The sequence below is a fragment of the Muntiacus reevesi genome, chromosome 4 (assembly GCF_963930625.1).
Source record: "Muntiacus reevesi chromosome 4, mMunRee1.1, whole genome shotgun sequence".
NCBI classification, from domain to species: Eukaryota; Metazoa; Chordata; class Mammalia; order Artiodactyla; family Cervidae; genus Muntiacus; species Muntiacus reevesi.
The window spans coordinates 46,147,615-46,171,093 of record NC_089252.1 but is presented as its reverse complement, the minus strand read 5'-3'; the positions used below and the strand labels follow the sequence as shown (position 1 = coordinate 46,171,093).

General features: G+C 55.7%; 1 protein-coding gene across 1 annotated transcript in view; it reads right to left on the bottom strand.

Moving 5' to 3' along the window:
• CTIF (cap binding complex dependent translation initiation factor) overlaps nucleotides 1–23,479 on the bottom strand; it is a 314,018-nt gene that overhangs the window by 80,107 nt on the left and 210,432 nt on the right. The window contains 3 exon segments of the mRNA XM_065932674.1: nucleotides 17,671–17,772; nucleotides 17,774–17,971; nucleotides 20,770–21,256. Of these exon segments, the coding sequence (XP_065788746.1) occupies nucleotides 17,671–17,772; nucleotides 17,774–17,971; nucleotides 20,770–21,256 (787 nt within the window).

The following is a 23,479-nucleotide window of genomic DNA, read 5'->3' as shown; positions in this document are numbered from 1 at the left end:
GGGAACCCAAGCCCCTGGGGTGATGGGGAGCCAGCCTCCCCTGCCAGGCCTGGAGCCCTGGCATCTGACCTGCAGCCTCTGGGTGCCCCGCGGGGCTGGGATCCAGCCAAGGAAGGGGAGAGCTGAATGCCGAGAGGGCCGCGGGGGTGGGTGGTGCTCAGGCCCCCCGGGTGCGCGCTGCACGCTTTAAATAGCTCAGCTTCTCTCAGCCTAGCAGTCCTGTCAGCCCTCCCTGCCAGCTCCTTCTCGAACTTTCCACACCAGGATCCGCTGATCTCCAGGTCAGGATGGGGAGGGGGTGAGGGAACACAGCGACCCAGCTTCTATGGGGTCAGCATATGTTAGGAAAGACATGCAAAGATCCCCCTGGCCCTCTATGACCTGTTGGACTTTATCCTCCAGGCCAGGCGAACGCCCTGAGCCCCTGATGCGCGAGGGCTTCGCTCAGCCCTGCCTTCTCCTGGGAGAAGTGGGTGCCCAACCCAGGCCACCTTCTATCTTGGCAAACCTGTGACTGGCACAGGCACTCGCCGAGAGCCTCTGCCGCCTCCCTGCCTGCCCTGGGGCCCGTTCCCGCAGGGCCCACCCTTGGCGGGGGGCCACGGCCCACCAAGCGCCCTCCCTCCTGCTCCTCCCCACCAGTTTCCTCCAGCCCAGCCTTTGCTCAGCAGCTCCAGCATTCAAAAACCAGTCTGATTCCCTTACAGTTTATAAACCGTCTTCATGTCATTTCGTAAGAGCTTTCCGACCACCCGGAGCAACGTGCAGGGCAGATATAAAAATAATCCCCATTTTACAGCCAACAAGACAGAGAGCCAGAAATACGAGGGGCGGTATTCAAGTTCATAATGTCAAAGTACTGATACAATCAAGACCGAAACCCAGGCCTTAAACCATTCGCACTGCAAGAATGTTCCCTCTAGCTGCGCCCCCTCCCGCGCTCTTTGGCAAGAGGGGACAGAGGAACATAGACAGGAACCCAGGACAAGGGGGAGGGGAGGGCAGGGCCACATGTCTTGTCTCCCAGGCCCTGAACCCTGCTGCTGGCTCCATAGGTCACTTTCACAACCCAGGACAAAAATCTCACTAGATACGGCCTCAGACCGCCTGGCTCCAGCCTCCCTGGCCGGCAGACGCAGACGCACAGAGAACCGGCTGTTATCTGTCCCCTCCAGCCCGTTTCCTACACTTCTCACTCTGCAGATTTCTTCCAGCCTGGCCGCCTCTCCCAGTCACCACCCACAGCCGCGGGCCCCTGGGGCCCGGCCAAGTCCCCTAGACGGTGACGCCGAGTCCCTGCTATCAGACAGTCGCCTCTGCCCTCCCAGCCGCCGCCCCCAGAGTTCCCTGGAAATGTCCCTTCTGCGGGCCCGGCCCCCACTGCGACGCAAGGCTTTTGTCTGCACACATAGCTGACTTGTGTTTGCAGGGACAGACAGGGGCTGGCGCTGGGGCCAGAGCCAGGAGGCACTGGGAGGGCAGAGCAGACGGGAGGGGGAGAAACACAGAGTCCAGAGAACAAAATTGCTGCAAGCGAGGCCTTCAGGGTCATTTGGGAATCTGACAACAAGCATAGGGGCTCGCAAAGCCAGAAGCTCCTCGCGGGCAGGGTTGGGGGGCTTTACAAACACTGGCCGTCTGGTCCGGGGACATGAGAGCTGTGCCAGCCAGAGAGAGGGATGGGGGTGGGGGCGGTGGGGACAGAGGGGAGGGACAGAAGCCCCACCTCAGGCCTCTGTCCTCTAGGAACACAGAGGGGGCTCTACAGCCCGCCAGGCTCCTCCGTCCATGGGATTCTCCAGGCAAGAATACTGGAGTGGGTTGCGATGCCCTCCTCCAGGGGACCTTTCTGACCCAGCGATTGAACCCGCGTCTCTGGCATCTCCTGCCCTGGCAGGCGGATTCTTTACCCCTGCGCCACCTGGGAAGCCCCTACAGATGCTTGCCCTGTGAGTTCCCCTTCCCACCAGCTCTCAAGAAGTCTGCCTCTTCTGTCCAGGCTGGCAGGAGAGGAAGCACGGGGGAGCCGGTACCAGGTGCCAACCCGCTGTGTTTTTGAACTTCCCCTTATCAGGCAGAGGAGCCGCAGTGTCTGTACAGGCCGTACCACGTCTGCAGGGAAAGGATGCTCACGAACTCCAGGCCGCAGAGGCCCGTGTGGGAATGAACTATATTAAGTGTCACTCGCCTTCTCATAGCCACCCCCCACCCCCACTTCCGACCTTTTAGGTTTTGAACCCTGGGCTACTTAACCCGATTCTGAAAGGAAGCTGAAGCTGCTGAAATGTATAGGGGTCACCATACATCAAGCTGTATGGGGGGAGTTTAAAAAAAAAAGAAAAAAAGGTCAGGCGTGGCGGTAGCAGCGAGAAGGTTTTTTCACAGTGTGGCTCCTTCTCCAGGGTGACACCCTGGGCTGGTGCCGGGGAAACCTTAGAAGGGCTCCTTTGGGATTGAGCAACCCGGCTTCCTCGGCTCACACCGCAGGGTCCTCACTTCTTAACAAGCTAGAGCTTTAGAAACAGGGCAGCATGTAGATGCCCGCTCTGTCTTCTGCCTTCTCTCTTTGCCAGCCTGAGTGTCTTCCTCTCAGGCTGGGGGTGGGGGTGGTGGGCAGTGAGGAAGGGACCCATTAAAAGTGCTGCCACCCCTCCCTCTGGTCTAGAGAGGGGATGGAGGCGCGAAGCCTCATGAGACACGATCTATGTCCCTGGGTTCTCGTGGCTGCAGCCTGGCACGGGAAACTCAAGCTGCCCTTGACTCCAGGGCTGCACACAGACACATGCCCCCCAGAGGCCCAGGTGCCAAGGACACCAGCGGTGCCCACTCCTCAGGATCCACTATGACCCTGGGCTGCAGCCTCCAGCCCCTGGGGCCGCGAAGTGGAGCAAATCAAACCAAATGGAGCTCTCTTTGACCTTTTTCAAGAATCGTGAGGGTGATGGGCTGGAAACCAGGGGGTGGGACGGCCACAGAGGAGAAGCGGAGGCCGGCTGGGGACAGCCTGGTGGAGAGAAACACCCCTTTACCCCCGGCTCCCCTGTGATAGTCAGGGAACAGCAGGTCCGGGGCGCCCACTGAGATCTGGTCTGGAAACTGTTTCCAGATTCTTTCAGCCATCAGATGACCATGGGGAGATTACCCAGCCCCCTGTTCAGCCTGCGGGGAAGGAGGTTCTGATCAAGTCATCTAAAAGGCATTTTCTTATCTCGCTTCCCCCCACCATCCACCTTCTGCTCAAGACCTTCTACCTGGCCGCCCCAGCCCTGCTGATAACGATACCTGTCTGGTCCGCAGGGGCCCGCAGGCAGCAGCACGCTCTGCGGAGGGTGCAGGGCACCAGCTGACTGGGGTCCAGCACCGCTCCTGTCACTGACTGGCTGTGCGACGTCAGGCGTGTGTTTCCTAAGCTTTCTGGCACTTCTTTACCCATGCATAGAATGGGGCTAATAATGCCCACCTCGCAAAGGTATCCTGGTGGGTACATAGGGCTCAGGGTCTGCACGCAGACAGCACGCAATAAATGCCTGGAGGGTGACTGCCTGGCTGAGACGGAGGAGGAAACAGGGCTCTCAGATAAGACACCTGACAGCAACCTTCGGACACTATGCCGGCCTGTCTCGGAGACCTGGAAGGGAGCTTCCAGAGGTTTCCTGTCTCAGGGATGGGGGCCCACTGGGCCTGGAAATTGCTGGAAGGTAGCTTTGCAGCAGAGGCACCATCCCATTGTGACTTAAATGGTTAAATCTTAAATGGTTCAGCTTAAATCTCTGGATGTGAGAGTTGGACTACAAAGAAAGCTGAGCGCCGAAGAACTGATGCTTTTGGACTGTGGTCCTGGAGAAGACTCTTGAGAGTCCCTTTGGACTGCCAGGAGATCCAACCAGTCCATCCTAAAAGAAATCAGTCCTGAATATTCATTGGAAGGAAGGACTGAAGCTGAAGCTGAAACTCCAATACTTTAGCCACCTGATGCGAAGACCTGACTCATTTGAAAAGACCCTGATGCTGGGAAAGATTGAGGCAGGAGGAGAAGGGGACGACAGAGGATGAGATGGTTGGACGGCATCACCGGCTCAAGGCACATGAGTTTGAGTCAACTCTGGGAGTTGGTGATGGACAGGGAGGCCTGGCGTGCTGCAGTCCATGGGGTCGCAAAGAGTTGGGACACGACTGAGCGACTGAACAGGCCTGTGGGGCAAAGCACAGGAGGCCAAGATGCTGGGGTGGACCCGGAGGGGCCTGCAGGCAGGTGAGGCCCGCCTTGCGCGCTGGCGCCCTCTGCAGGCTGCCCGCCCCACCGGGCAGCCAATGACTCCGGACACTCAACCCGCCGGTGGGCTGGAGCGGCCTTGACTGGAGACCCCAACCGGCAGGGAGCGTCTGCTCCTCACCGGTCAACCCACGGGTGGCGGTGGGCAATGACAGGCCCGTGTGTGTGTCCCGTGTGTCTGCTTTAGATTAACAAAGAGGTGAAAGGGACCTATGAAATTACTTCTTCTAACCTCACGATTTTATGGGCAAGGAAGTCACCGGAAGGGTGGGAGGGCCGGCCTGCGGTCATCCAGCTAGAGAAGGGCAGGGCTGAGTGACACCCCGGGAGGCTGCAGTCCAGGCGCCTCCTGCACGGCATCTTCGGGTCCCTCGCCTCTGAGCGGCGCCCCATCTTCTCTTCCCGCCCCTACACTCTCTCCAGTCACTTGCAACCTCCAGGAGCCCAGGGCGCCCGCAGGGTGTGGGAGTAAAGAAGGGGGAGCCATGAGCCCTGCCGCCGGTGGGGAGACTGACCACGCCTCTGGACCACATGAGGACACGGGCCCAGAGCCAGGCACGGTGCCGGCTTCAGACTTCCTGTCTCCTGCTGCACCCCTTGAGGCGGGCCAGAAAAAAAATGTGCTGGGGGGAGGAGGGATGGGGCTTCTGCAGAGGAGGGTTGCTTTGTGAACCTGCCCAGCCCCAGGCATCACAGGTAGCCCTGCCTCTGGTTCCCTGCAGGCCGTAAGGCTGGAGGAAGGGGCAATACTGGCTTCCCTAGTGGCTCAGAAGATAAATAATCCACCTGCAATGTAGGAGACCTGGGTTCAATCCCTGAGTCAGGAAGACACCCTGGAGAAGGGACTGGCTACCCACTATTGGCTATTGGCTATTCTTGCTTGGAGAATTTCATGGATAGAGGAGCCTGGCGGGCTATAGTACATGGAGTCACGAAAGCGTTGGACACGACTGAGCAACTGACATAAAAAATATGACGCCACCAGCACTGCAGGCTCTGTGTGGCTAAGTGCATGGGCAGCATCTCGACACAGCTCTTGGAGGCAGATGATTCACAGACAGGGGCTGAGTGGGTCACTCCAGGTGGGCAGCTGGGACCTGCCCTCTCCCACGAGGTACTAGACTGGTCCACAAAAGCAGGGTTTCTTGGCCTCACATGCCAGGCCCCACACTACCTGTTTCAGTGAAACCCTGGCGTCTGGGGCCTCCCAGCAGCCTGGCCCAGAGCCCCGGACAGCATGGCACTCCCTGCCTCCGGTCTCAGACCGACTGGGGCCCGAAGCTGGCAGGGAGCTCCCTAATCTGAAGGTAGAAACTTCAATTCTGGATTCAAACAGTCTTGGCCTGAGAGGGTGAGCAGCGAGTGCCAGCAAATGAATGGGCCACCGTGGGGACGTGACCTGGGGTCACGGCCTGGCCGGGCAGCTTTACCCCAGGGCTCGCTGACACTTGCAGAGCCCCCTGCTGCTGCCTGGGCAGCCTTGGCCAGACTGACAGTGCACGACTGTCCTCCCACTGCACGATCATGCCTACCACCCCCCACTTGGCTGCTCCCACCCCCAAGCCTTTGCTTTGGCTCCTTCCTCCTACTTTCCTCTGTCCACCCAAATCCAGCCTCTCCTTTCATGCTGCCTCCTCCAGGAAGTCTTCCACAGACACCAGCACTTAGAGGGCTTGCCTCCTCCTCTGACTTTCCTAAATTGTTCTCTGGTTGAGCTGGCCTTGCCCTTCCATCAGGCCTCTAAATATCTGATGGAGGTCAGAGGCTCCAGCTTTACTGAGGATTTAACAATGCTAAGCACTCACACCCAGTAGGGCTTCAACACCAACCAGTCTCAGGACCCCCATGCGAGCTTTCGTTGTGGACAGATCCTGGGCTATCCGCACTGCTACAATCTGAACCCCAAACCACAGCATGACTTGGGGGCCCCTGGGCTTGTGGAAGAAGGCCTGTGTGGGGCCTCTCCTAGGAACCTTGAACGAATGGGATTCATCAAGGGCAAAAGGAAAAATATGATTTTATGAAATTCAGAAATTCCTGTTGGAGGAGGCGCCTTAAGAGGACACGGACAAAATGGTACGTGTGTCAGTGGATTTAAACAGTGATTATGTCTGTGGGATAAACAGGTGTTGGGGGGCAGGTATGATTACCCCCACTTAATGGAAGAGTAAGTGGAGGGCAACTAGGACTGACTGCGAGGTCTGCCCAAAGTTGCCAGCTGATGCACCAGAACCAGGGTCAGGAGGTAGGTGTTGGACTCTGGGCTTTGTCAACGACTTCTTATGCAACACGGCAGGATATCATCAGGGGCAAGTTTCTGGGGCCTGCAGGCCGAATTCCAGGTGACTCTGCTTCTAACTCCACATCAGAGATACTATTCCAATTGGACTTTTTTCAACACCCAGAGTAATGCAGTGACTGTTGTCTGATGGGGTCGGTGGGGAGTGTGGAGCTCCGATGTACATGCAGCTGCCCAGGAATGCACTGACTCCAATTATAGACAGATATTCCTAAGCTTTAGCTGGAGCCCAGCCAACCCCGAATACCACCCAAGCCCCTCTGTCCTTTGGTATTGCCCCTGCTCAGCGGCCGAGGTGGATGGCAGTATGCGGCAGCAGCGTGGTGGTCCTCGGGGCCCTCTCTGCTTGGTGGTCCTCTGGGACATTACACGATCCAAGCCGGGCACTGTCAAGAGTGGGATGATTTGGGAGCAAGGGGCTTCTTGAAGGGGATGAGCTGAACAGCCATCCCTGGCGAGCAGGGGGCCAGGGGGCACTGCTCCTGGCTGGACATACCTGTCTCCATGTTTCCAAGGGACCTGAAGCTTCTTTCCCTCTGTGAACTGGAATCTCAGAGGCCACCCAAGGGTCAAGTGAAGCTGGTTCCCTGCAGGTCACAGCCTGCCCCTCCAAAGGGGGGGCCCACCCTCTCCCCAGCACTGCCGGCTGGAACTGGGGTTGAGGAGGGGCCAGGAAGGGGCTGGCACTGCTGTTCCTTGAAGACTAAGCGTGCTGGGTGGGAGGCAACAGGGGATGGAGATTCTGGGTGTGCAGAGAGCCCAGATTCTGAACTTCGGGCTCCCAGGGCAGATTCCCTATGCTGATGGTTCTCAGGCAAGAGCTCCGAGCTGTTGACCTCAAGGGGCCATACAGTCCAGCCCCTGCTTCCTGGCTGAGGGTCATGCAACCTCTCCGGGACAGACATGCCACCCGACAGGGAAAGGCCTGGAGTAAGAAGAAACCAGGGGACTTCCCTGGTGACTCAGTGGTGGAGCATTCGTCTGCCAGTGCAGGAGACATGGGTTAGGTCCCCGATCCCCGAGCTGGGAAAATACCAGACGCGGCGAAGCCACTCAGCCCGTGGGCCACGACTATTGAGTCTGTGCTCTGGAGCCCGGGAGCCGCAACTATTGAAGCCCATGAGTCCTAGAGCCTGCATTCCACAACAAGAGAAGCCAGAGCAATGAGAAGCCCGTAAGTGGAGAGCATCCCCTGCTCTCTGCAACTGGAGAAAAGGCCGAGCAGCAATGAAGACAGGTTGGATCAATCACACGATGCCAATCGGCTAAGGAGTAACTGAAGCACAGGTGAACCCCCACCTGCGTCCTTGCATCACACTCTGTACCCCGGGATGCCTGGTGACCTCTGTTCACCCAAAGGGATCCCTTCTTTTATCTTCTAGTGGAGATGGAACCCAGCCACCCTGAAAGCAATCAGTTCAAGACAAGGGTGCCACCCTTGCTGACTGCTGAAAAAGTTTCCATCTCCCAACCCTCTCTGCCCCACCCCACACTCACTAACTCCCAATAAATCACTGACTCAGGCCAGGCGTCCAGAGCACAGCCAGGGCACATAGGTGTGGGCAGAGAAAGCAAAGGAGAGGTGTCCACAGCGGTGTGGACGGGGCATCCGGACAGGGGTCAGGGGCACGAGAGGTGAGTCCTGTTCGTTCTCCCCCAAGGTGGCCAGTAGTCCATGTGTTCGGTGCCTGGTTTGAAACCCAGGTCATCTCCCATGTCAGCCCACTGTCCCCCTGCTAGCAACTCCAGGTTCCAGCTCCTGAGTGATGGAGGCAGTGGCCAAATGCTACCGTTCTGCTTACCTAGGGCTGGGAGCAGGTCCCTGGAGGAGAGGGAATGACGCCCGCCATCACAGCTTGGATCTTTGAGGGGCAGGTTCAAAGCGGTGTGTGCTTTCCTTATGAAAGAGACGACTACGGTCACTTAAAACCCCTGGTCCTCTATGTACCGGATTTCCAAGCAGGACACCCTATAATCCAGCATCCAGATCCTCCTAAAGCAGGGCTTTTGTTAACCTCCCTGGGCTTCTCACCTATGATATGAATGGGTTGGATGGATAATCTATAGGTCCTTCAGGTCTATACTGTTCTATGATTTTTAATCTTAGGACGCCATGGCTTAACAGTGGTTTCCGAGTTCCACTTCACAAAGTCCAAACCGTTCTGCTCCATCTTACAGACTTCCTCTGACTCTCCACTTAACACCCCGACCCTGGATTCCAAGTAAGGCAGTGTCTTCACCGTCCTTTACTTGGGTCTTGGTTCATACATTCTCTCCATGAAAAACAGCCTTCTGGAACACAGCGAGCTCCTAAAAAGTTCTATGTCGAATTTTCACAGAATCCAGCCATTCCACGTCTAGATAAACATGCCCAAAATAACTGAAAGCAAGGGCGTAAACAGATACATGTATGTGGCATGTTCATGGTGACATAATTCACAACAGCCCAAAGGTGAAACAACCCAAGGGCGCATCCGTGATGGACGAATGAACAGATGAATAAAATGCAGTCCATCCATACCATGGAATATTACCCAGCCACGAAAAGGAAGGACAATCTGACACGGGCCACCCCATGAACGAATCTTGAAACCACGATGCTAAGTGAAATGAGCCAGATAGAAAAGGACCACGGTACGGTTTCCAGTTACACACGGTATGCATACAGCATAGAGCCAAGAACTCACAGAGATGGAAGGGAGAGAGGACGTGTAGGGGGGCTGGGGAGTGACCGCGTGGAGGCTACAGGACTTCTGACCGGCACGATGAGAGGTTTTTGCGGGTGGTTGCTGGGAGTGTAGTGCAAAGCTGCGTTGCACTTGACACACGCACTTAAAAATGGTGAAGCTGGTCAATTTCATGCTGCATGTATCTTATGACAAGAAAAAGCCAAACCCAAACACCAAGCCCAGCAAGACCTGCCCCCCTCTCCTTAACCTCCCCTGCAAGTCCAGCTCTCCTGACGAGCCTTCCTCACTTCACTTGGGCTCCTGTCTTGGGCTGACCTCTGCGCTCCGCCAGCAAGTATAGGGAACATTGGTCTCCCCGGGGGCACTGAGGACCTTGGGTCTGGAGAAGGACCTTGGGCAATCACTCAGGACAGGACGACTTGCTTCTCTTTGAAAGAATGACCCTCTGTCCGCTCCCTGCCCAGGGGCCACCGTTCTTCCTTCCGTGGGGGCTGGGAGCCTCCTCCCCAGGGAGCCAGGGACAGGGCGGTTCGGAGTTACATAACCCACAGGGAGATTTGTTTCCATCGGCCCAGGCGGTGCCAGCTTTCCAGCGGTGGCCGCGGCAGGTAGAGGCGCCCTGTCTGGGCCGGGCAGGGCAGCGATGCAGCGATCTGGACGGCTTAGCATAGCTCAGATTCCCGGCGGCGGCTGGGGGCTGGCCGCTCGCTGAGCTGCGGGGAAGGGACTGCTGTCTCCTTGCTGGCCTGGCTCTGGGGTGGAGTCGGGGAGGAGGCGCTGGGGGTGAGCTGCCAGCCGGCCAGGGGTGACCCTCTGGGGCCCCAGACACCCGAGCTGCCTTCTCCGATAACCCACTTATCTGCAGGGCCTGCCTCGGCGTGGCAGCCTCAGACAGGGGGAGCGCCCGGCCAAGTCCCATCAGGGGATTTAGAAGGGAAAACGAAGCCTGGGTGGGGGGTGAGGGCGTGCAGGGAAAAGAACACGGCCTGGTAAGGGACACGGGTGATGGGGAAATAATTCCTGACCCCGGGAGCACTCCCTGGCCCAGAGGCAGGAGGCGGGAGCAGGACCTCAGGTGTCCCACACCTGCTCACCGGGGCACCTTCGTCCTCGTGGGCAGAGGCTCCTGGAAGCAGCCCTTTGATGCTGGCCGAAACCTGCCATGGGCAGACTTGGTGGGACCCCACCACCGAGATGAGAAAACCTCGACTGGCAGGCTGCTGCCCTGGCTCCTTCTGGGACTGACTTTTCTTTCCTCTGCTTATTTTCAGATTAAAAAAAGAAAAAAATCAAAATGCTTTTTTTTTCTCCTGTTTGTATCACAGGCTGCCTCTGTCCCGCAGGGCATAATGAAGTTCTAGAAGGGGGTCTTAGGTTTAGTTTAGCCCTTTCAGAAGCCACCGTGCCCCTATCGAGTCAGAAAAACTGGCTTTGAGACACCCCAGCTGGATCCTTGAATAAAACTCAGGCTTTGGGACATGCAATGACACAAACTAGGGGCAGACGAGAAGGGAGGGAGGATTCACAGAGATGACACATGCGTGGGCCCTGCTGAGCGGGCGGTACACAGGAGGTGCTTGAGAAGTGCTTGTTGAGAGAAAGACGTGAGGATGGGAAGGAAGGAGGTAAAAGTTTACTCATTGCAAAGCAAGTGTGGGCAACAAGGCTGTCCGGAGGCACAGTCGGCCCCTGTTCTGGTTCTGGTCTGGTGGGCGAAGAGCCTGGGTACCAGGCAGGTGCTGCTGTCCCCAGCAGGGGAGCTGTGCCCACCACATACTCTTATGCAGGTCAAGCTCCCATGACAGGGCATGGGAGGCCAGCCTGCTGGTACCCACTGTCGGGCAAGGAGTATGCTACCTCTGCCTGGCCCATGCAGGGCGCCGACAACTTCCAGGGTGCCATCGGAACAATAGTTTTTAGGAAAAAGGGATGTTTTGTGGGCGAGAAGGGAATGGCTAGCCACTCCAGTATTCTTGCCTGGAGAATCCCACAGACAGACGAGCCTGGCTGGCTATAGTCCATGGGGTCACAAAGAGTCAGACACAACTGAGCAATTAACACAATAACAAAGTCACCTTCCATGATCGCTCATATCGCCGGCTAGCCCTTCACTTTCTCCCTCCTGATTTCCTGCGACCGGAGGAGGGGCGCGCGGGTGGGTACAGCCCAGGGCTTTGCTCAGGCTCTGGAATGCACAGAACAATGTGCTTCTCTCCCTGGGTATGCCTGGCTTGGACCAACAGTAAAATTAGTTTACATGCCTGGAGTGCACGTCGGCATAGCGGTGGGCGTGCAGGGTGGGGGCGGAGCCCTGGGCTGAGGAAGAGGGTGCGAGGGGAGAGCCTGCCGCAGGAAGAACGGCTATGTGCTTCATCTGGATAAAGCAGACGGGGCCACGGAGGTGTTTCCTCAGACACCCTCAGCCCTCCATTGGCCTAGAAAACCCAGAGACTCGGACGGCATCAGAAATCTGGTGGGATATCTTCTAGAAGCACAGATTTTTAAATCCCCACTGACAGCTTCAAGAGATGGATTCCTGATTTTCCCAACTTTCTGACCCTTATAACCTATTTAGAATGGTGGTCTGGGAGCCCAGGGTCTTCCCTGGCAGCTCAGATGGTAAAGAATCTGCCTGTAACGCAGGAGACTCGGGTTTGATCCCTGGGTTGGGAAGATACCCTAGAGAAGGGAATGGCTACTCACTCCAGTATTCTTGCCTGGAAAATGCCATGGACAGAAGAGCCTGGCGAACTACAGTCCGTGGGGTTGCAAAGAGTCGGACACAACTGAGCGAGTAACATTTTCACAGGAGCCAAGAGCTTGGGGTGCTGGGCTGACCGCCCCCATTCAGCCCCATGATCTGGTGGCCTCGCTGAGTCACTGTCCCCTTCCGCACATGTCGGGGATGGATCCTGCCCTGGAGCCACCCTGGGGAGAGATTCTCCAGGTTCACACGCAGGAAAGTGCTCAGAAGAGCTGAGAAGCCCGTCTTGCACCAGGAGCCCTGCTATCTAAGACTGAGGGCCCTGTGCCTCCCTCCACAGGCACTTGCTGAGCATCCACGGTGTACAAGTCATGCTGCCAGGAGCCGGGGACCAAGCATCACACAGCCAGGACTCTGCCCTCGAGGAACTTACAACTCAGATGAGAACTTAACAATTCAACTTACAACTCTGGTTAGAACCCGAAGAATCAATGCTGGTCCTTCTCCCTCCCACCATAAAAGATTGGGATTGAGAACTCCACATTTTGGGAGAAGAGGAACAACGTTTGACTTTTCTGAAACCTTGAGACAACCAGGAGATAAGGAGGTTCCCTATTCCCAGCCCAGTGCCTTTGCCCAAGCCAGCAAGCAAGGGACTATGACCAGGAGACAGAGATGGGAGAAACGGGGTATAAGTGGGATAAAGGATCACCTAAGTCCTGAAGATGCAGCTTGTATTTTGATTTACTGATGGGGCAGCCAGACCAGAAAATCTCGAGTGCCCCAGTTAAAATTACTCCCAGAGACCCTTCAGAGGCCCCATAGAAGCCCTGTCACCACTTGATTGAGTTTCTGTGTGTCAAAAGCCCCAAACGTGATGCTTAATGGTGACCCAGCCAGAAACTCAGCAGAGCTTATCCATTTTCTAGCTCCAGGTCAGCTTTTTAAGAGGCTGTCTTCTAGAAGTTGCTGGCAGAGAGCAATTCATTTTGAAACCTGGTCGCACGCCAGATTCTGATTCTGCGTTGTCTTTTCACAACAGCCCTGCTGTGTTTACGACTTGGTGAGATGAGGTTTTATTTTTTTTTCTTTCCTTCAAAAAAAGGTATCGCCTCCTTCTGTTAGATGTGTTGTTGACAACGGTTGCTAGGGAGAGCGGGGTTCAGTTACAGACACACTGATGCCGGCTCTAATAATACTTTGCTCTGCATAGCTCAGATGCAGACACCTCTTGGCTAAACAGGGCACACACATTTCAACAGAGGAGGGCTTGAACTGATACTGCCCAAGCATATCTCAGCAAAGGCGCACTCTCTGAGCCTGAGCGGAAGGTCCAGGGTGGTGACGGGGCAGTGCTGGGCGGCGGGGGCTCAGGCCTCCAATTCCTGTCATTCCAAAGGTCCCATAAAAAGAGGCTCGCTCATTCTTCACCTCGCAGTGACACCAGACCACCCCCCCACCCGCCCCCTCATGGTACCGCTATTCCTTGGGGAAGATCGGGGCGGAGTCCTGGTGACTTCCGTAGCCCAGGGGTTGTGGGCCGCCCACGTTCTCCTAGAAGTCAGAATCCATAAGCACACATCTTCTCCTGGGTGTGGGACCCTGCGATCAAGCAGCGTGGGAGCTGGGTGGGGAGGGGTGGGGCAAGGGACATGAACCACCTCCTGAGCTTTACTGATGGCCGAGCCTGGCAACCCCCGGGGGGTTGAAGAGGGAGGCCCTTTTACTAAAACACGTGACAGGTGCTTTGACAAACGTCTGAGGTCAAGAGAAAGGAAAAGGAGATGGGGGACGGAGCTGAGAGCAGAGAAAAATGGGGCCCGAGGGACAGCAGAGGCCGCCCTCACCTGGCTGACCCGTGAGGGTGGAGGTTTCCCAGGAGGACCCTCAGAACAGCGAGGTGAGGGAGAGAGGTCTCCTGCGACGATCTAAGCCAGCCTCCTCACTGCACAGAGGGGCACCTGAGGCTGGGCGAGGGGAAGGGATGCGCTCGCTTGCCAACGTCTCCTGCTTTTTCGAGCTCTCTCACCAGCTCAGGCTCTGACTCCTTCTCATCACTCAGCAAAGAGCCCAGGACCTGGGGCCCATTTCTTGGCTGATTCATGGGGTGATGGGCAGGGCCAACCGGTTCATAAGGGACAACAGTGTCGCATACAGAGCGTCTCTGGAGTTACCTTCCTAACAGGGGCACTCCATCAGTGCAGAATCAGCTGGGAAGTTCTTTAAGAAAGGATGCCCAGGCCCATCCCTGTGGAGACTAATTCAGTCGGTCCGGGGGAAAATGCCCACATAGGTATGTTTTAAAAACATCTCCCCCTGAGATGTTGAAGGGGAGGTAGGCTGAGAGACAGGGCCCCGAAGAAAACTGGGTGGCTGGAACTCCATATTCCCAGACTGGGTCCCCACTTGTGACATCACACCATTAAAAGACCATGTCTCAGTCGGCCTGCCTGTGAACTTGACCCATCACTATAAGCCGTCAGTCATCCAACATCTTAGTACTCAAAGTGTGGTCCCTGGGCCAGCAGCAGCACCACCATCACCCTGGGGGCTTGTCAGAAATGTAGCCTCTCAGGTTCTACCCAGATTTCCTGAATCAGAACCTCTATTTATAGACTCTCAAGTGATTCAAACACAAATGCAAGTTTGAGAAGCACTGACATGCATGCCTGGCACATAACAGACATTTGAGAAATGCCTGTTTAATAAGCAGAATTTTATTTACCAGAACACTACTTAGAAAACAATCACACCTAAAACAAGAAGACAGTTTAGATGTAAAAACTGAAGATGATTTCTGAGCCATGGGGCTGGTGACAGGGGTCCCCTGGGACCCCAAGATCTCTGGCACTGTCAGGGCTCACGAGGGCGGTGCTTTCGGGTTCCTTGAGATGACAAAGCTGAGTCTGGCTGCAAGGGGTGAAAGGTCCTTTGACCCTTCCCTGGGTTCGCTCTCACTTCCCTCTCCATAGGGGCTGCGTCCCAGCTTGGCAGGCAGCCCACGCTCTGCGCCAGCGTCCCCGACATCAGAGCCTGCCTGTCTCCTCTGGGGCTGCCAGCTCCCGCTGCCGAAGCCCAGACAGTGGAAGTGCTCGGCCAAGGAGGGCAAAACATCCAAAGACAGCTGCTGGGAGCTGTGTTCACGGGGCGCCTCACAGCCTGTCCACTTTGTAGCCAGCATCATGCAGCCAGCATCACTAAGCCAGATCTCAGAACCTGTACACACAGGCAGTGGTGAAACCTCACCATGTGAAGGGCATCTCAGGGGTGGCTGAACTGAACTGGGGGCTGGCTGGGGATCCAGAGGCAGTGGACCCTGAGTGCCTGGAGTGGAGTGTGAACCTCAGAGAGAGAAAGGCTGGGGGCGGGGGGCGGGGGGCATGGGGGGAAGGTGCTGGGGCCCAGGGAAGGGACAAATATCAGGTTTGCAAGAAAATGAAAGCAGGTGAAAAGAGACACCCCGGTGGGTCATGAGAAAAGTGGGGTTTGATGAGTTACACCCCCTGCTCTCTTTTCTTGAGCCTTGTGGGTCTGGGGTGGTGAATGGCCATGAATGATGCTGCCTGGAAAGCCTACTCCAACCGAGCAGTTCCTCAGCAGCAGAGAAGCAGGGCCTGTGAGGCTCCATCAGACATGCGGGGCTGGCTTCCTCCCTCATAACGGGGGATGTGCCAGGAGTCAGCGCACCCAGCCCACCTTCTGTGGGGGCCAAGGGGCCTTGAACAACGACCCAGGAGGCCTGAAGGTTCAGCGCTAGCCCTCTGGTTACACACTTCAAGGAGTTCCCTCTTACACTTAAGCTGAGGCTGCAAGGGATGAAGGGGACGGCGGGGGCCAAGGGGACATTTTGATCCTGCTGGCCTAAGCCAATCCACTTCTGCGGGGATGGAGAGGTGGGGTGTAGGGGGCCAAAGGGCTCTGTTTGAGGCTGAGCACGTCCCAGGGCTGATGCTCTGCCGGACATTGTGAGCAAGGCCACTCTAACCACAGGTCACTGGAAGAGAAGCCTGACCCGGGCAGGATCTCAGGTGACCCCTGCGGCCAGCTGCCCTTCCCGGCTGGACGCCTCTCATCTCGCGCTGTGTGTGTGTGTGTGTGTGTGTGTCCACCATGGGCGCCGGCTGGTTACGCTGAGCTGGCAACCACCATCAGAAGTCTTGCCCTATCCTGGCCCTTCTCTTCACAGAAGCCAAGGCCAAAGGGCGATCTGTCCCTGACCCCCGCCCCTGCCCCCCCAGGCCTGGCCATACGTGGCAGACAGGCTGCTCCCTGCCATCACCCTCCACACTCTCCCAGGACATTCCGGCCCACGAGGAACATGCCCGACGTGCAAATCCCTCAGGTAATGCGGGAATTCGTCACCGGGGAGCGTGGGCGATCCAGGAACGGGAACCTGATCGGGGCTGCGAGCTGGACAGAAGCAGCCCGGCCTGGCCAGCACGGCTCGGGTTGCAGTGAGCAGTTGCCCTGGGAAGACAGGAGGGCGGCGGGATGGAGCCCACGGGCAGCCTTGGGAGGGGGCTCCTCCCTCCCCGTTCCTGGGGAAGGGACGGCAGAGACTGCGAAATCAGGTAGCTAAGACCAGGCTGACCACATGTCCTGGTCAACACCGGGGGTCTAGGACTGATGATGAACAGAGCCCCTGACTCTCAGAAATGTCACGGTCCAGATCATCTATTACACGGGCACCATCCTTAAGAAAGACCTGCAGGTGGTTTCTTCCAGTTCTCTAATCCTACTTCCAGAACTTTCAAGCTCCTGTTTTACCCTACCTGGGCTGAAACTCAATGCATATCTCTAAGGTACAGAGGAGGAGCAGAGATGACTTTTCCCCCAGCCGAGAGTCTCCAAGGATAGTCCTAGGCCTGGTATGGCCACCATCCTGGGCCACCTGCTACCTCTCCACGATGCCACCAGTGCTGGGACCGGTTTGCTTGTGACCACGGTAAAGAGAGATAGCCTTCAGCTCCCCACCTAGGAGATCACACAGCCCTCTGCCCAATTTAAGGGCCCACGCCCATGCCCATTACACACCCCAGTAAAACCATCACTGGATGTCGGCACCCACAGAGGAAGGAAGGGGAGGGGAAGGATTAAGCTCTCTGGGTAGGGGGGCTTGGAGTGGGGAGGCACCAAGAATCAAGACGGTCTCTGACCTCTCTCTGCCCCAGAAGACGCTTCAAGAAGCCCAGCGCGTCAGCAGACAGACCGCAGCTTCGCGACTCAAAGCCCTTTTGCTATATGCCTTTTGCTGAGACCTGTCCTCAGCACCACCTACAGGCAGTGCATCACCTGCAGGGCCTGGGGGCTGTCCTGGGAGGGGGAGGAGGAGGAGGGAGGAGGAAAAGAAAAGTCCACGGCACGTGTGTGGTGCGCTGGGACACTGAGAGGTCAAAGCACAAGAGCTGGTCTAAGACAAGAGGCAGCCCTCTTATCATGGAAATAGAAAGAGGGGAAGGCTGGTTACACCCGAAGCACCTATAAAATTATATTGGTCCATCGTAACCATGGAGCCCTCACACAAACACACGCAAATCTGGCCACTCATCCCTTGCCCCCTGAGTGCCTTTTTATTTTCTATAATTAATCGGGCAAGGGTGGAACTCGGGAGCAAGTCGGACCGTGGGTCAGAATCCTCAGCCCTCTGTCTAGAGACGGCCCACCGGCGGGCGGGGCGGGAGGCGCAGCTGTCGGCGTCCATTACCTGAAGCATGTTGAGCAGCAGGCTGCGGAACTTGGTCCCCTCCACCATGAAGAGTGCCATCTTGTCGCAGAGCTTGGCGGCTGTGAAGGCGAAGCTGCGGTCGGGACACAGCCTTCTGGTAGATGGTGCGCACGATCTCTCCCAGCATCTCCTCCGAGTTGGTGGAGTTCTGGGCCTCTTCCATGAAGGTGGTGAGCTTGGCGTCCACGTCGCTGCTGTTGTTCCGCATGCTGTTCAGAATCTCGATCAACTTGTCCATCTTGTTCTGCTGAGGGCTGGTGGTCTCCACGGCCACTTCATCCTGGTGGGGGGAATGGGGAGGTGTAGGGGACAAATCTAGTGGTGCCTGAGTGGGGCCCGGGTTTCCGCCGAGGGGTTCCAGGTTTCCGTGTAGGGAGGCCTGTCACCCTCAGAAAGGACCCGTGACACTTCTAGAACCGGCAGTCTGATCCCCTTGGGACCCGACCTCCACCAAGGACCCTCGGGCCCCACGCTCCCTGTTACCTTTTTGCTCGGCCCCTGTGACACCCTGAGTGCATCCTTTTTTTGTGAGCTATAGCTCTTAAACCACGTTTCTCATACACATTGGCTTGGTTTGTTGGATCTACCTGTCTGTCAGATGTCTCAACGTAGAAATGATTTAATGGGGCTTATTAAAGAAGAAGTAAACTAACAGATTAGAAATTGGGCCAAGAGAAAACATGGGTAGGAAGACTAAGGTCAGGAAGGAGGTGGCATCCCAAATGCTTTCTGTGTCGCTTAAAGGTGCCCACAGAGTGGCCACACCTTATCCTCCAGACTCTTGGCTCTGGACTTACGATGGACTTCAGCCTGAGGCCTGTCATGCTCTCTGGGTCCAGCGAGCCCTGTGACATGGCCTTGGCACCGTCTGCTGGCTTTTCACAACAAGTACCGCACAGGAAGGAACCCTCCAAAGTGCCACAGAAACAACTGGCACTTCTCAGAGGGAAATTTCAGATGAAAAAACCCAACACCCATTAGAGGTTTCACTACAACTGGGACCAGACCTGCGCTGCAGGAGGAAGAAAATGGATCTGACAGTCTGAGAAGTACGTACTCAAACCCAGGAGACTGGTGGCCACGAGTGTGATGGACTTAGCTGCTGGGATGTGAAACCAGGATTGAAGGGCAGGGTCAGGGACACAGCGGGGGGCCCATGTTTTCCATTCTGTCATCACCAGAAGAACCCTGGGCAGGAGGCTCAGACCGGGGTTCTCAAACCTAGTCTGTTTCTCTAGTTGGATGGCTCTGGGAAGTGGCTTCACTCCCTGGGCTTCAGCTTCCTCCCAGATACATGAGGAGGTTAGATTAGATCGTCTATATAGCTTTCTTCGAGTCCTGCCACTGCCCGAGTCCACGTCCTCCTGGTCCAGGAGTTCAGGAGGCTGGACCTGAGTGCAGTCTTTACAGCTGAAATATGGGCGTCACAGATGTACCTTATCTGTTCTATCTCTCCCTTCCTGCCCAATCCTAACCACAGACAGGAATAGTGGTTAGTGTGTAGAATAATCACCCACATGGGTCTTCTCACAGGTCATGACATTTGACCTTCAGTCTGTCTACAAGGCAGTATATACCACCTTGTGAATACCCACTTTACAGATGGGTAAACTGGGGGCACAGAGAGGCGAGGTGGTTTGCCCAGGGCCACCTAGCCAATCAAAGGCAGAGTGAGGACCCAGCTGGTTTGCTGGACTCTAAAGCCTGTGTTGTTTTGCTCTGTGGCCCCACGGTTGCATTTAGCAGAACTGAAGAGAACTTAGCAATTCTCTCTCTGGCTGAACTGAAGCAATCTGTCCAGGAAACTCTTCAGGCAAAGAGCACACATGGTGTACACTTGAGAATGTCTCCAGGCTCCCACCTCTGGGACGTAAGGAAATGAAGGATGCTTTTCTCTAGGATCTCACAGCACCTGACCCCTGGGGAGTGTGGGTGGGAGTATGCCCCATGCGGAATATACAGAGGGGCTGTAAGTTACGCCAGGTGCAGCATGTCAGCTTCCGGAATTGAGCGGGGAAGAGGTCTGACCTGCCTTGTCCCAATTGAGTGTGGACCTGGCCCTCAGAGGTGAAAGTTGGAGGCGAGAAGGCAGTAGAGAGAGGCTGGGTAGAAGCCGGGAACTTCGAGCTCCGCAGAAGCCCCACAAGGAAGACTCCATGTAGCCTCCCCTAGCCTGGGAAAGCTGGGGGCAAGCTGGCCTTTCCTGGGAACACTTCCTCTCCAAGGTGACCTTACCTGCCCCTGTGGCTGGGGATGGGGAGTTAGGGTGAGCAGAGTGGACCTAATGTTGCAAGGGACAGAGCCCCAGCTCTCCTCTGGAGGCTCGGGGCATCCTCTTCCTGAATGTGTGAACCAGGCTCTGCAGGCCAGGGCCAGGAGTAGGGTGAAGAATGAGACATGCATTCCAAATTTAAGCAGGCCCTCCTTCTCAGGGCCATGCCCGTGTAGGATGGGCACCTGAGTGATGCTGACAGTGAGTGCCTCCTTAAATCTTGCCCCCCTCCCACCCTCGGGCCCCTCCCTGTGGCTGGTTGGTGAGGCAGGGGAGTGGCAAAGCTGAAGCCAGCCTGCTGCACTCTGTCCCACTCACCTTTGCTCTCCCCTTGCAGGGAGCACAGCCTGGCTGGTACTCACCTTGGGGAGAAGCATTCTTATCTCATAGACTCTGTGTTTTCCCTAGATGCCCTTTAGCACTAACAGGGCGGCATCCGCCCCCAGATAATGCTGTGGCGGGGTGGGGGGGGGAAACACCAGGCCTTCTCTGCCGCCCTCCCATCACCTGGAGGCACATGCCTCTTCCCCCACCCTTCCTTCTCAGGCTAGGTGCTGGTACCAAGTGTCCAGCCTGGCCTCTTGCAAGGTGGAGCGTGCTGGAGGGAGTTCACATGCAGAGCTGGTCTGCCTTCTGGGGACCAGGGGTCTCTCGGGCAACAGAGAGCAGGCGCTGGTCTCTGCCTGCACACGAGTCTGCCTCCACACGGTTTCCCAGGCCCGCACCCCCAAGCCCTTCCACCCAGGTGCCTACCTCGTGCTGTCCTCCCTGGTGCAAGAGAACAAGGAAAATTCAATTACCGGTACCTTTTCTTTCAGCCTTCGCCGCAGCCTGTCTTTGGAAGACTGGAGCAGGGTAATTTTGGGGCGCTCCCCGCCGCGCTCGGGAATAATACTGTCTTTAAGCTTTGTCTCGGCCTCTGGACACCCCGGCTGCAGCAGGGTGAGCCTCTCGGAAGCCGTCGGGGCCAGGGCATCAGGGCTGCGGGGGGACTCGAGGCCGCCGTGCCCAGTGTCCCCCAGGGCATCCTCGAGTCTGGGGCTCTCTGTGGGCACGGTCTCTTTGGCGTTGCGGTGGGCGCCTGCCTTCCCCTTGTCACCGGAAGGATGCTCCATGTTGCTGTGGTGCCAGCGCCGGTTCTGGCTATAGCCGTGGTGGCTGGACCTCCCTGAGGGGTGGGGCGCCGAGCCCCCCTGGTAGGATTTCTGGTGGTCCCTGTTGTGTTTGGCACTGCCCGGCGGGTGGTCACCGTGCTGCTGGGGCTTGTTCCCTCCTGGGGGTCTCTGCTGCCGCCTGCCAACCAAAGGGGAAAGACAAGAGAGGGTCACTGGGGCCGCTGGCCAGAGTCCCTGTGTCCAAATACCTGCACAGTAATTCATTTCTTCATTCCTCAGTACTCTCACTGAAGGCCTCCTATGCACCAGGCTCTACAATGGGGCCTGGGGTTACGGCAGAGAATATAACAGACAGGTCCCTATGATTACTCAGGATTTAAGTCAACTTTTGACTTAAAATAAGTGTTTTAACAAGAACATTATCAAAGGTGAAACAGATCACCAGCCCAGGTTGGATGCATGAGACAAGTGCTCAGGGCTGGTGCACTGGGAAGACCCAGAGGAATGGGATGGAGAGGGAGGCGGGAGGGGGGATCGGGATGGGGAACACATGTAAATCCATGGCTGATTCATGTCAATGTATGGCAAAAACCACTACAATATTGTAAAGTAATTAGCCTTCAACTAATAAAAATAAATGAAAAAAAAAAAGTGTTTTACTCCCTTATTAGAATATGCATTAATACATGTGTAGGAAACAAAATTAAAGTGATACAATTAGAGTATACAGCGAACCTTCTTGACTGTTTCCAGACCCCTAATATGTTTCTTGAAGCAACAGTTCCCATTTTGTGAATATATTCTATGCGTGGTCCACGAAAGGCGTGTGCACAGAACTGCATAGGGTAGTGCAAGTGAAAGTCACTCAGTTGTGTCCGACTCTTACAGTCTGACAATACAGTCCATGGAATTCTCCAGGCCAGAATACTGGAGTGAGTAGCCTTCCCCTTCTCCAGGGGATCTTTCCCACCCACGGATCGAACCCAGGTCTCCCGCATTGCAGGCAGATTCTTTACCAGCTGAACCACAAGGGAAGCCCAACTGAGCCACAAGGGAAGCATCAGATAACGTTATAAGCATTGTATTAATGATGTTTTAACCATCATGGCCCGTGAACAGTTATACCTTTTGTTAAATAACCTTTCTTTAAGTACATTGACATTTTCAGCCCCAAGCCACGAACAAAATATGCTATAAGAAGACTTCCCTGATCGTCTAGTGGTTAAGAATCTGCTTGCTAATGCAAGGAACACAGGTTCAATCTCTGGACAAGGAAGATCCCACATGTAGCGGAGCAACTAAGCCTGTACACCACAGTTGTGAGCCTGTGAGCTGAAACTACTGAAGCCGGAATGCCCTAGTGAGCTCTGCAACAAGGGAAGCCACCGCCACGAGAACCCTGGGCAACTAGAGAGCAGCCACCCCCCGCCCCCCAACCACCGCAACTAGAGGAAGTCTTTGCAGCAACAAAGACCCAAACGAAGCCAAACATGAATAAATAAATAATTTTTTAAAATGCTATAAGAAATTATTACAGGCTGAATTGTGTTGCCTCCAAATTCATATTTGAAGCCTCAACCCCTGGGACCTCAGAATGTGACTGCATTTGGAGTGAGGGCCTTTAAAGATGTGATTAAGTTAAAATGGAGCTGTTAGGGTGGGCCTCAATCTATTGCTATCATGTTATGGTAGCCAAAGTCTTGTAGTACAGATGTGATATTTAACATAGTAGTTTTCGGCAAACAGGCTCACTGATTTACTTGACAATTTCAAAGCAGAGAGTCTCATCCTTGAGTAAGTGAAAGCCGCTCAGTCGTGTCCGATTCTTTGCAACCCCATGGACTGTACAGTCCATGGAATTCTCCAGGCCAGAATACTGGAATGGGTAGCCTTTCCCTTCTTCAGGGGATCTTCCCAACCCAGGGATCAAACCCAGGTCTCCCGCATTGCAGGCAGATTCTTTACCAGCTGAGCCACAGGGAAGCCCAAGAATACTGGAGTGGGTAGCCTATCTTTTCTCCAGCAGATTTTCCTGACCCAGGAATCGAACCAGGGTCTCCTGCACTGCAGGCGGATTCTTTACCAGCTGAGCTACCAGGGAAGCCAGAGATTCTCACATGGAACAAATCTGGGCTGTGCATCATGGGACAAATCCCAAATGTTTTGATCTGCAGACTAAAAGAGAGCAAGGGGGTGGGGGTATCCTGGGGACCCTTCAGTCTTGCACCAAAGGGCTGCTTCCATCATGGAAGTGCTTCTGCATTCCACCTGTTTTGCCCTAATGGTGTTTTCCACATCGTAACCTTATTTGATGCACAGTTGGAGAACAGGATAACCATGAGCCTCTCAAAGTTGTAAAGTGAGTGAAGAAAGTTCATGGAGAGAAGCTCTACATTCTAGC